Source organism: Perna viridis, chromosome 3, assembly GCF_037379345.1.
Source record: "Perna viridis isolate PV_CMFRI_1.1 ecotype Kerala chromosome 3, ASM3737934v1, whole genome shotgun sequence".
NCBI classification, from domain to species: domain Eukaryota; kingdom Metazoa; phylum Mollusca; class Bivalvia; order Mytilida; family Mytilidae; genus Perna; species Perna viridis.
The window spans coordinates 33,457,662-33,470,010 of record NC_142447.1 but is presented as its reverse complement, the minus strand read 5'-3'; the positions used below and the strand labels follow the sequence as shown (position 1 = coordinate 33,470,010).

The following is a 12,349-nucleotide window of genomic DNA, read 5'->3' as shown; positions in this document are numbered from 1 at the left end:
ACAAACAAACAAAAAAAAAAACGTTTTATATTACAGTAATGTATTTTTAAACAGATATTTATAAAGAAGACACGTGAAACTTAAGAACTATATAGCTTGTTGGGCAATAGGTATTTTACATGGTATTAATCGAGTTCACATGCTGATTAATCAATTTTTCTTCTCTTTACATAGTATTTAGTTTTTCTACTAACTATGCGATGCTTGTCGTTTACCTTAAATACAAAAGGATAGTAATAGTTTCGGATTCCATGCTTCAAACGCCGATCTTACCACTACGGTTTTAGATTTAAAAAATGCCCAAAGTAAAAGATAATTTTAATTAAAGACACTTGACCTTGACACTTTTGGACACACCATTTGTTTGTTAGATAAATGGTGAGGATTCATTGTCTTTATGACTAGTGGTTTGCATAGATATTTCAAAAAAAGTAAGATTTCAAGAGGAGTAATTATTTCACGCGTACACTTAACAACCCATGGTAATACATATACAATACTGTACTTCTTTATGAAGCTCGGAAACTTGTAATTTGGGTCGTTTCTTTTATATTGCTTTTGTACTCTCGTATAAATATTGCACCAGAGCATTCGCGTGAGTATGTAACTTAAATGCACGCGGTATGTTATGCAATCGATGTTTTTTGTCCAGTGAAGTATGAATGCTAATTTTAGAGAGATCAATAATTTATTTCCCTGGGTGAAAAAAAACTATTTTCTGCAAAATTAATTTGAATTGTTCGTGTTATGAGCTCAATCTGTGGTTCAGTTGGGTGTATTTACCCAATTAGGAATGGTGTTGATTTGTCAGATTATAGTAGTCTGTTTAAATATATCATAAGAAAGTTAAAGAACTATTTATATTTCGTCTTAATAAATCTATATGAATTGTAAATAATTAAACACAACCAATTCATCATCGGTAAATTTGCATGTTACAGTGTAAATAAATCAATTGATTCCTCATTAGTTCGTGTTTGGTTTGGGGATATAAAATATTTGAGGAAGTGTTATAAGAACGGACCGAGACATTTGTAATTGGCCGTTTGACGCTTTTGTTTGTTATCAGAGTCCTCCAGAGACTTGTTCCACAGGTCTGCAACATTGATTCTACCGATTGATAATTTTTCACTGATCAATTCCTACAAAGTAATTTCCTATTTTCCTCGCGTGCGATGAGTGACGTGTGCGTCCGATCATTGTTCTCCGAGAAACATTAAATAATACGTCTGTCACTCAAGCTGTACCTATCAAAACCAGCGCCTTTTTATCCTGTCGTACAGTCTACATAATTTGTTTTTCTTCCATTCTTTGGGGGTATCAAATTGATACCTAAAATCAATATGGTTTCTTCGTTTGCATATTCATTGTTTCTGTCGTATTCTTGTTTTTGAGAGAGATATCAAAAAGAGCCGATCAGTTATTTGTGAAACTCACATTTTATTTCTGTACCTATAACCCTTTGTATGACAGTTCTTAGATGACAATCAAAACTCTCTTTCTACCAAAAATAATTGATATTGAAATATCAGTTAACCTTTCCTTTACGTTACAACACAAAATTTAAAAAGTATCCATTCAACTAATACAGGCATATTTCTGTATTTATGTTATTACTGAACAACAAAAATATCTACAGACAAATGCATGATATGGAAATAATTAAAAGGGGAGATAGATAAATGTTACCTAAACAAATGTGGGAACATTTATTGCTGTACGATGCATGTCGTCTTTTAAAATGAAGGAACAAAAACTTGGAATCTAATAGCAAAAGAATAGAGTACAATTTTGCTTCATTTCTACAAAAAAAGGAGAAGCTGAATGTGATAAATTTATATTTCCTTTTAATGTGAAATTGGAATAAGATTTCGAACCAGACATACAGAGATCCCAGACATGCTTCCATTACAGTATGGGGACATTGTAAGAGATTACACTCATTTATACAATGATAATGTTATTTTGTCCCGAAAAGTATGGCTGCATAGATATCACCATGTAATGTTTATCGATGTAAAAAGTTTTTATAGAAATATGTGGTCCTGAAGAAGTACGGAAAGTCTCTAGCAGTCAACTTCCCATAATAAAACTGTTGCAGTTTGGAAACCTAACATAAAAACCTACCCCCCCTCACCCCCCCCAAAAAAATAATAATAATAAATAATAATAATAATAATAAACAAAACCGAACGAAACAAAACAAAACTAAACAAAGCAACAATCTTGACGATGATCTTGATCTTGAACTTTGTGAATTTTATGCTTATAAAGTTTTATAAGTTTTATGCTCATAAGGTTTTATGAGTTTTATGCTGAAGAAAGATATCAGTTATCCGAAATATTTAATGTAAATTTTACCATCTTCTGGTGATGTTAAACCTGTTTAGACGTTTATTTAATTTTTTGTTATGTTTCGCATCGTTTTTAACGATCCATCACTCCGTAAGAGTGATTGTTGACTTTTATATATACAATCTTACCGTCCGTGCGAGACTCGTAAGAGTAGTCAGGACGTTACCCCCCCCGCCCCCTCACCTTAGTAGTATATAATCTGAACTTCAAGAATACTGGTTCAGTCTACACGAACACCAATGTTTAAATTTGGAATTATTGTAGAAATTGTAACTAATTTTGAAGTCTTTATTTTTGCTAGTATGTTTTATGTAGAATATTCACAAATTAATCAAACTGTCTTGTTTGATTTAAAGGGTTTTTTTATAATTTGTTTATGGTATATTATTGGTTTATTGGCCAATTCAGGAACCAACAAGGGCAGATTTTTCTCATTGTCCGTCGACGAGCATTAATGGTCTCTAGTGGTTTTCACTTTGAGGGGGGTATTTTCATTTATTCCAACTCTTGCTAGAAATGTCCCTATAATATCACAATGAGTTTCGAAAAAAAAAACGTGATAGAAACTTGTAATGCAGCTATTGCAAAAGATTTTTAAAAAAATGTATATAATACGTCATTTAAACATGTCATGTCGTCACACATATTATTTAGTGTCCTATATATTAGTCTTAGGTAATTATAAAAAAAATGCCCAGCTTGCTGATTTAAAAAAAATCAAACCAAAGACATTGAAAACGACAGTTTTTTGAACTGCTGTACTTGTGTACTTCTAAATTAATGTTTGACCATCAAATACGAGACTTTAAAAGCTTACTTAATAAAAAAAAAATTGTGAGTAGAAAAACACTACGTAACAAATCACACTAAAATCCGGTGTTTATTTTCCTAAAATGCAAATAATTGAATTAGTTTCCCTCACTGCACTGTAAATTACATGCGAAGGCCTCCATATTATTTAACTTATTTTGAACTTTCGTTTTTTCCTATTTGGTGACGCACGGGAACCACCGAGTTGAGACACGTTTGATTATTGATTGTTCATAAAACATTCGGCATTTTTACTATAAACAGATTCAGAATGCAGTGTTCGTGTTGCAGTTAAAAATTCTACAGTTTGAAACACAATCTTTCTTGATACCCCAGGTTTTTTTTTATCCCATAAGTCAAGACAAAAGACTTAAACTTATGAAGAAGAATAATTAAGATCTACGATATTAAACATTTCAAAATAACCATTACTTTGGTATGTATTTTGATTGGTACATTTACCATAGTTTTGTAACCGTTCTTAAAAATGTTTATCTATACCACTTCTTATTCCACTTAGAAATAGTTGAAAAGACAGTAATGCCCGCACTATTTAGTATCTACTTGAATATCTCGCGGATGTATTTAGGGTGGGCGGTTGTATAATAAATATGAAATTTCTAATAATAAACCGAAAGAAGATAATTAATACCACGGAAATTATTGGACAACCTTTTAAACAAATTTTATCACCATATCCAGCAAATTATATTGAAATGTACTTTCGACTCGGCTTAAGATTTTTGGGGACAAGGGTGATTACCTGTGGTTTTTAACGTTTATATTTATAGGTGTTATATGCACGACGTTTAATAAAATGACATTTCAAGTTCAAATGATAATCCTTTCTATTTTCCGACTTGACTGCTCACTTTTTTTAACTATTTGAATCAAAATGCTCATGTTCATCGAAGATTTTATCAGAAATTCGTTTAAAGATACCATCAGAACACAATCTTTCTTTTAATTCCAATTGTATTTTCCAGATTTATTTTCGATACGTTACTGTTATTATTCTACAGTTATGAGTAATACGTAAATCAGTCACGACCCTCTCTAGTAGGAAACAATATGCTAGCTTGATTTAGAATTTAATTATAGTAGCATTTCATACTTTGTTTGCCCTGTTCTGTCCATTTGACAAATGACGGCGCCACAGAGGTTAAGGATGAAACAAGAACGAGAGATCCTTTCAGTAAAACAATTTAAACTTAGTCAAGCCTATCTGTTGATTATAGGATAGCAGCAATATAAATTTCTTCCGTCAATGTTTTGATTTAACTTTACATTTGATAAGAACAATAAATATTTTTTTTCTAGAGTGCCAACAATGGCCGAGTTCTCTTAAAAGTATTAAAACGATGAATTAAGAAACTAAATTCTATCTCATCTTGGAGTATGATGCGTATTTACAATAACAAATTAATTCGGAACACATAGTTAAGAATATTATTTCAAAGCTTGCAAGTTTTTGACAATTGGCATGATAAATGATATCAATTATAGAGTGAATCTGTTTTCTTTCCTATCATAATTGCTATCAGAATCTTGGGTTGCAGAACTCTCCGGCGTATCCCGGAATCGATTCCTTCACTTACCTACTTTACTATTGGATAAGAGTATTTGTTTCTTTGAATCATTTATGAATATGGTGCTCAATGGAAATTGAGAGAATAGTTAAGATTTTATATTTACACCTGATCGTGGAAATTGATTAGTGTTAGACTTAATTATGTACAGGTGCCTCAAGAAAACATTTTTTCCAACACATTTTACCAAAAAGTCTAATTTATTGTGAAAAAAAAAACAGTATGGACTTACAAGAAGTTATCTTTCTATTTGTAATTAATATTCCGTTTATTAAAGGTAAGATACATGTTGTATATAAAATGATTGTTCAACTTATATAGTGCATGTTATTCACGTGATGATGCATGTTAACATTTTGCTAATGTTTAACTAATAGTTTTGTCTTATGTATAACTCTTTCTAGACTTACATTTCTGTAGTAAACGCAGTGATGTATATGTATATATTTGTAAGAATTATAAGAATTTTATATAAAAAGGAATGACCAACAAACAATATAAACATTCATATACATCCATTATGATACTCTTTCAATTTCTAAATACCGGTAGATTTATTTTTAACTTGCACTAATTAATATTTCAGGGTATAAAAAACTTTTCTTCACATTCCATAATGACAAAAAAAAAGCAAAAAAAAAAACAAAAAAAAAAACAAAACAAAAACAAAACAAAAAACAAACAAACAAACAAACAAACAAACTTGATGATATTCAATAAAAAAAATATTCTTTTTACGACTAAAATTGTTTTTTCCTACCTGTATTTTACTAAGAAACCGTAGGCTATATCGCTTTGGATCACAGTCTTTGAAGTGATAATTAGAACATGGTAATAAAAGTTTGCAATTTTCGATATTAACTAACAATAAACCCGATAATAATACAGAGTTCTAACAAAAAAAACAGTAATCTGTACATAAGCTGATTAATATTTTAATAAAAAAATTGTGTCATGCATCTAAAAGAATAAATTTGGATTTTGAAACATATATTTCATGCTTTATTATGAATACCGAGATCGTATTTCTTGTTTATTTTTTAGTTGTTTTGTAAATACTTTTTTTTGGTTTTTTTTTTCTGTATTCTGTGTTTAAAAAATGATTGTATACATTATAGTTATACCAGTTTTGTTTTAGCTGTTGAATCACTCAAGCATTGTTCACTTGTAGAATAAATAATGGGTCACCGACCAGACCCTATCGGTGCAGGTAGTTCATGCTTGATGCGTTTTGAAGAGGTTATGGCGGTTTTTGCTGTATGTTTATTTCTAAGTACTAAAATGACTTTTTTTTTGTGTCTGTCACATTAAAAGTATTTATCAAAGACGATCGAGTTTTCAATAGCGTTTAGTTCTTTACCTTGATATGACTTGATTTCAATGATGGATGACATGACGGTACTTCGGGATTAATCGACTTTTGTAGACCGGAGATTAAATGGTCGATCATGGAATCTAACGACAAATCGCCTTTTTCAAACTGAAAAAAAAAAAAAATGACGTTTGATTGTTTTCTACTCGCTATACTGAAAGACAGAAAAATTCTGAAGATATTTCGCAGTACAGATATTTTGCAGTACAGATATTTCGCAGTACAGATATTTCGCAGTACAGATATTTTGCAGTACAGATATTTCGCAGTACAGATATTTCGCAGTACAGATATTTTCAAATCAGATAAAAAGTACAAAACTCATCGTTTTTAGTTAAAGAATCATTTTTACATTTTTTTTTACACAAACTTAGTGCAAGAAAATAGGTGATCGGAAAACCCACCTTGACCTTGTAACTTTACTTTTTGTTCCCGAAGGACTTAGAAATAAAGATCATTACCATATATTTTTGGCTAAACGAGCTTTAGTTGAATGGAAAGGCACTGTATGTTAAATATACAACTGCAAATAACCCCAAAAAGCGCAGTTTCCTAACATTCTTTTGAATTCTCTCTGCAACTAATTCTCACAGCCACTTAATATCATATAGGTATGCTACACCTTGGAATTCGATTTCAGGCTGAAGTTGACATCAACATTTTGTTTGTCGATTTTGTTTGCATTTTGACAGTATAGTTTGAATTAATAATTTTCGTAATAGTTTTTCTCTTTGACTACTTACTACAGCCACTTACCATTTTGATAGAAGTTTTATGTATGTTTACTAACTCATTGAGATGGGATTAAGACGCTATCCACATCAACTTCTATTTAACCTCTTTGCCTTGTTTTTGATCATAAAGTCTCTGGGGAGGGGAGCGGGGGTATTCTTAGAAAAAATAGCTTTAATTCCTTTTTATTTTTAGGAAAAATAATATCAGGGCAATTGCATTATACTATTGACTTTTATTTCCTCGATCGCGAAACGTAAATTCAGGTTTGCTTACTATGGAATCCACCATATGTGTTTAAAAAATGTTATGAAAAATAACTCTCTGTGTTTTACTTGTGAATGTTTCTTAGTAAATGTGCGAGATATTTCTGTAAGTTTTGAGGTGAATCAAATGATGGAAGAATATATGGCATTTGAAATTTTATCTAATTAAATTTTACTATTCTTTTATTTGTGACTCATTGTCACGATGGTTAAGAGATAAAGACCTTGTTGCGTAAATAAGTATTAGATGTTGGTGCTTCTGTCGGTCTCGATGGACCAAACTGAGACAAAACAATTTCTTGAGATCTTATCATACTTACCTAAATGTGCAGCATGAAAAAATTAAAAATTCCTATAACATCGAGGCTTCGTTTCTTGTATTGCACACAGTAAAACCTCCCGGTGATAGATTTGGCTTCTTTTTTTTCGAGGGTTTGATTCCGAGTACTTTTCGTATACAATTAAGAGGTTGTACATGTAAAAGATCAGGCAGATTCTATGATATAAGTGGTACAGGGTAAATTTTATCCTACTGAATTTTTTGTTCTAATGTAATGTATATTAGCATATGTATGTCATATAGTATAAAATTTGTTTTAAATCGACAATGGATGACCCAGAAAATGATTTTTAAGTTTCCTAACAGTGCAACCAAAGTTGGTTGCTCAAATTAAAGAATTATCTCCCTTTCTTCAACAAATCTCAATGCTTTCTATGTAATTTATTTCTCTCTAATCGTTGAAGTTAATAAAAACCAACTTTGAGAAAGGATGCACTTGTGAAATGAAATGAGTGAACATTTTTTGAAAACAAAATTTGTCATGTGCCACCCACTGCCTGGGTTTTGCATGGAAACCCTCTATTGAGGATTTGATTTTAGGATATTCTTATATATTTAATTATAATGCTAATGGTAAGAAGTTACACCTCGAAACACGTTTACAGCATATCGAAATTTGCAATTAATATGGTTGAAGCTTTTGTATCTTAACAACTGAGCAGTGAGTACCAGTTACTATTTTACAATTCCTGTTTAAAATACATACGGTTTTCTTCGAATATCTTTGTAATCGTTAGTTCTTTAAATGCACAAGGTATAAGTAAAATAGATCGTGGTAAAAATAATGATCAATCTATAACAAGGAAAATCAATCATTTCACCCGTTATTAATGAAATGATAAAGAAATATTTGTATTTGGTCACGTTTACTACTAAAGAACATTGACATTTGAGTCCATTAAAGCGTAACTATACCTTGTAAAGGCACGTTCTTGCTCTATCCTTAATTACCACATCTAACGATTGGTACAAACATTTTAAAATTAATCAGTGGAAGGAAATATTTCCTTTACTCTTTCATGAATTCATTAAATATATGTAAACCTGTACAGACTTAATCTTTCCGCAAAAGGATTTAATTGTCAGAAGGGAAACACAGAATCGACAATTTTTCTGATGTAAATTCCTCCGTAATTGAGTAAATTACTCTTCATGCTCGTCTAACTAATGTTTATATACAAATATAGGCTCTCAAATCATTATATATTAGAAATGATTTGATCATACCATAAAGTTAGACGCTTTTAACCGGAGGAAATATCTTTTTAAATGGAAATTAGATTCTCGTTTACGTTAACCTTACATTTTGTTTAGTTGAAATCATTAATATTTTTGGTTGTCATAGATCTTGTTACGATAGATTTTTTTTTATAGTACTACATATTTTATACTTGTTCTCAGACCGTCTTAACGAAGATTCCTTAGAAATAAGACATGTCATACTCTTAAGTCATGTTATAGAAGTTAGCATTATAAAAGACATCCTAAAATTCGTTTTTAACTAGGAATGCTGAAAAAGTTGCATAATTACCATCGTATTGGTCAAATTTTAAACCTCAAATTATATTTTTTTTCAGTGAGAGTTATGAAACGCTTAATCATGTTACTGTGGCTTTCATTTCTTCTCATTTTTTTAAAATAATGTACAAAAAAGTTACACTTGAACCGTTGTGGTATTCTTTTCTTGAAAATGTGATTACAATTCATGTTATTTGGGTAATAATACAAATTATATACTAAGACCCTCGTTTTTCCAATTAATTCGGGAACGATTTTCGCATGAACATAGTCCTCTTTTATTCAGAAAATGTAACTTCGCATTCCTGGAGTTGTTCCGCTACAAAATAAAAATCGGCTATAATTGAGGGGAGACAACCGGAAGTTAATGAGTCATTATTTTCACCATTAGCATGATTTAGGTATCAATTATTTCTGCTTCTTTCAATGAACATGGAGTGTTTTTTTAATGTATATGTAAAAATTAGAGATTGTTTTATACATAAATTTTGTTTCCCCAAACTAGTTTCGTATTTAAAGTGACAGTCTTCATACATGACATTTTCATTCCTTATGCTAGTTTACACCCGAAATAAGAATTGAAATATCGGACTCGCTGAGTTTTACTTGTGTTTAGCTGACATCGAATGCAACCTATGTAGTGTTCGTACTAGAAGTAATAATTTATTTTAATAAATGTACACATGCTTATTTAGGATTATCTGCAACTTGATTTTTTTGTTAAATTGTTGTTTATTTTTCTTGTAAAACGTAAGATGTTGGAACTGTATTTGTTTCTGATTTCATCTGAAGATCATTCCAGTAGTATTATAGGATTTTTTTACCCGAAACTGTTTTAAGATATAATTGTTAATCATCTTGAGTAATGACGTAGTGTGGTCTAGGACCACCGTCATTTCAGCCCAAAAGATTTATCTTAAGGGAATCTTTGGTAACATAGCCCCAGATTTTTTTTATGTCTTCAACTTTTTTGCAAATCGCCTTCAATTATTGTTCTTGAACATGTTTTTGGAATGACCGTATAGTGTTTTAAATTTGCAACCAGAGCAACATTTTTATAAAAATTAAAGCTCTTGCACTTTAGTAACCAACAAGGGCTTCGCTTGATAGTTGTAGCCTAATTGAGTATATCTTAGGATTTGTTTAGTACCTATTCCTGAATGACTTTTTTTCACTTCTGTGTTTTTCACATGTAAACACTTCTTACAATTGGACGTACAATTTCCATTTTATATAGGAATAGTTTCCCGTAAGTATCCTGTACTTGCATGTTGTGTCTAGTTACAATGCATGACTTGTACAAGGCCTTACAATACGAATGCACGTACAGTTGAGATATGCTTTAACCTCTTTCTTGTCGGTCAGCGGTAAAATTACAAGAAATAAAATTTTATGAAATCTTTTGTGTGAAATCATCCCAAACTTTCAGAGTTTAGAACTGCCTAGAAATGTAAGAATTCAAACAGTCGGTGTTGGGGTTGGAGGTTATGACGTTTTTGTCGAGAATAATCATTTGTTGTTGATATCTTAAAAAGTGACAGGAGTCTAGAACTGTCCCAAAATTTTGGGGTTTAAAAAGATATGGATACTGTTAAGAACTTACTTGTTGTCAGTTCTTGACAGTCTCAACAGAGGTTAAAATTTATCCAAACTGTATCTTTGTTGCTTCACTCTTAAGCTTATTGTAAATATACTTAATGCGAAGGACATTTTAAAATAAGACGAAAACAAGCCTGTGTGAGAAGAACCTACCTATAATCAGCAAACGTCTCGTGATGGGAACTGACTTCATTCGTTGTGAAAGAGTAATCAAGGAAACCAAGATTCTAACAAAAATCAGTATAATGTCATCCAGTGACAGAGACCACACATGCAAAACAGACAAACACAGCAAAGAAAATAAAGTAAATAAAATACAACATACAAAGTGACAAAAGTAAATGAGTAATTCGGACATCACTAAAACCTCGGAGTATGGTCCAGTTGCACCGGTAGGGTAAGCGTCCTCTGCTTTTCTAGAAACAATAATGAAGAATACTATTGTTAGGAAAAAAAACATGACACGTTACACCAAGCAATGATTGTATGATTGCGCTGAGTACAGGCTCACTTAAGAATCAGAGGTTGATATATCAATATTTGTTTGAGTTTACTTAAGTATTAGTTTATATATAATTCAGACACTGCCTATGGTAAAATTTATTCACGGTGTTGAAAAATCCACCGAAAACAAGCAATGCTTTCCGATCTACGTATGCTATAATTTTAAGTAACAATTGTCTTTTCTGTATTCAGACCTGTATTATGACAAAACTACCAATTCTTTCTGAGTTTTCTGAGGAACCCCGGCTGGCACCCCCTCCTTTTCAAAGTGTCTGGATCCGCCCCTGATGCGTGAATCACATCCTTTCTTATTCTTATATAAAGACTACTATTTAATGGTATTAATCCATCAGTTATGTTAAATTAGTGAACAATGATTCAAGAAACGAACCGACAAGAATAATGAAAAAGGTTTGGAAAATTGGAAGAAAAAATAAAATTAAAATGGTGGGATCATTTTTTTACTAGCTTTATTATTTGTCAATACTACACGTATTGGTATCATTTTCAAAAATATGGTTTTCCAGGATAGTAAAAGTTGTTTAGACAACAACTCTGGTCTTAATGCCTTTTGTATAAATGCCCCAATTCGAAGCACAAGATTCCATAATACAAAGAAAATTAAATATTTCAGCGGCAAGACATTTGACCAAATTACGATATTGCATTAATGAATACGTTTTTTTTTCTAAATTAAGACTGTAAATTAAAATATTTTATGAAAAATAGAAAAGTCTCTTAATTTTAGTTAAAAACAACAAACATTTTTAACAAGAATCGGTGTGTTTACTTTACCCCAGTACGTATGCATGTGAAATGTGACTTGGTACACAAGAACACTTGTTACTCTCGATTAAAATCTGAAGCATCTTAGATAATGCAAGGTGTTTAGGATCCTTTGATATCATAAAGTATAGTATTAAAACTATATTTCACTTTGCTTTGTAGATGTATCCTTCTTTCTTATCTAATGATGTCTTAATAACATTAAATATTTACCCTTCCACCTCACCTGGTCTTTTAATGAAGGGAGTTTTATTTGATAACTGATATGAAAAAAATTCTTGTAAGCTTTATAGCTGAGGACTAACCTACATTTTTATCGTTTCAAATATGATTATTTTCAGCGATAAAAAATAAATAATTAATTTAATTCGTATACTGGCAATTGAGTCAAACGTCACGTAAACTATCAATGCTGTAACGATGTACTACTTGATTATTTATTTTGTAAATTATATTAAAATTAAAAATAAATAAATAA

The 12,349-nt window shown here is 30.9% G+C and overlaps 1 protein-coding gene across 2 annotated transcripts in view; it reads left to right on the top strand.

Moving 5' to 3' along the window:
• LOC148621941 (lachesin-like) overlaps positions 1–12,349 on the top strand; it is a 46,212-nt gene that overhangs the window by 5,339 nt on the left and 28,524 nt on the right. The window contains exon 1 of one of the 2 annotated variants that reach the window (XM_088571320.1): positions 4,650–5,031. The exons of the other annotated variant lie outside the window; for it this stretch is intronic. Within the exon in view, the coding sequence (XP_088427446.1) occupies positions 4,977–5,031 (55 nt within the window). The 5' untranslated portion in view covers positions 4,650–4,976. Of the gene's footprint in view, positions 1–4,649; positions 5,032–12,349 lie in introns of those variants that run through there. 2 annotated transcript variants of the gene reach the window in all.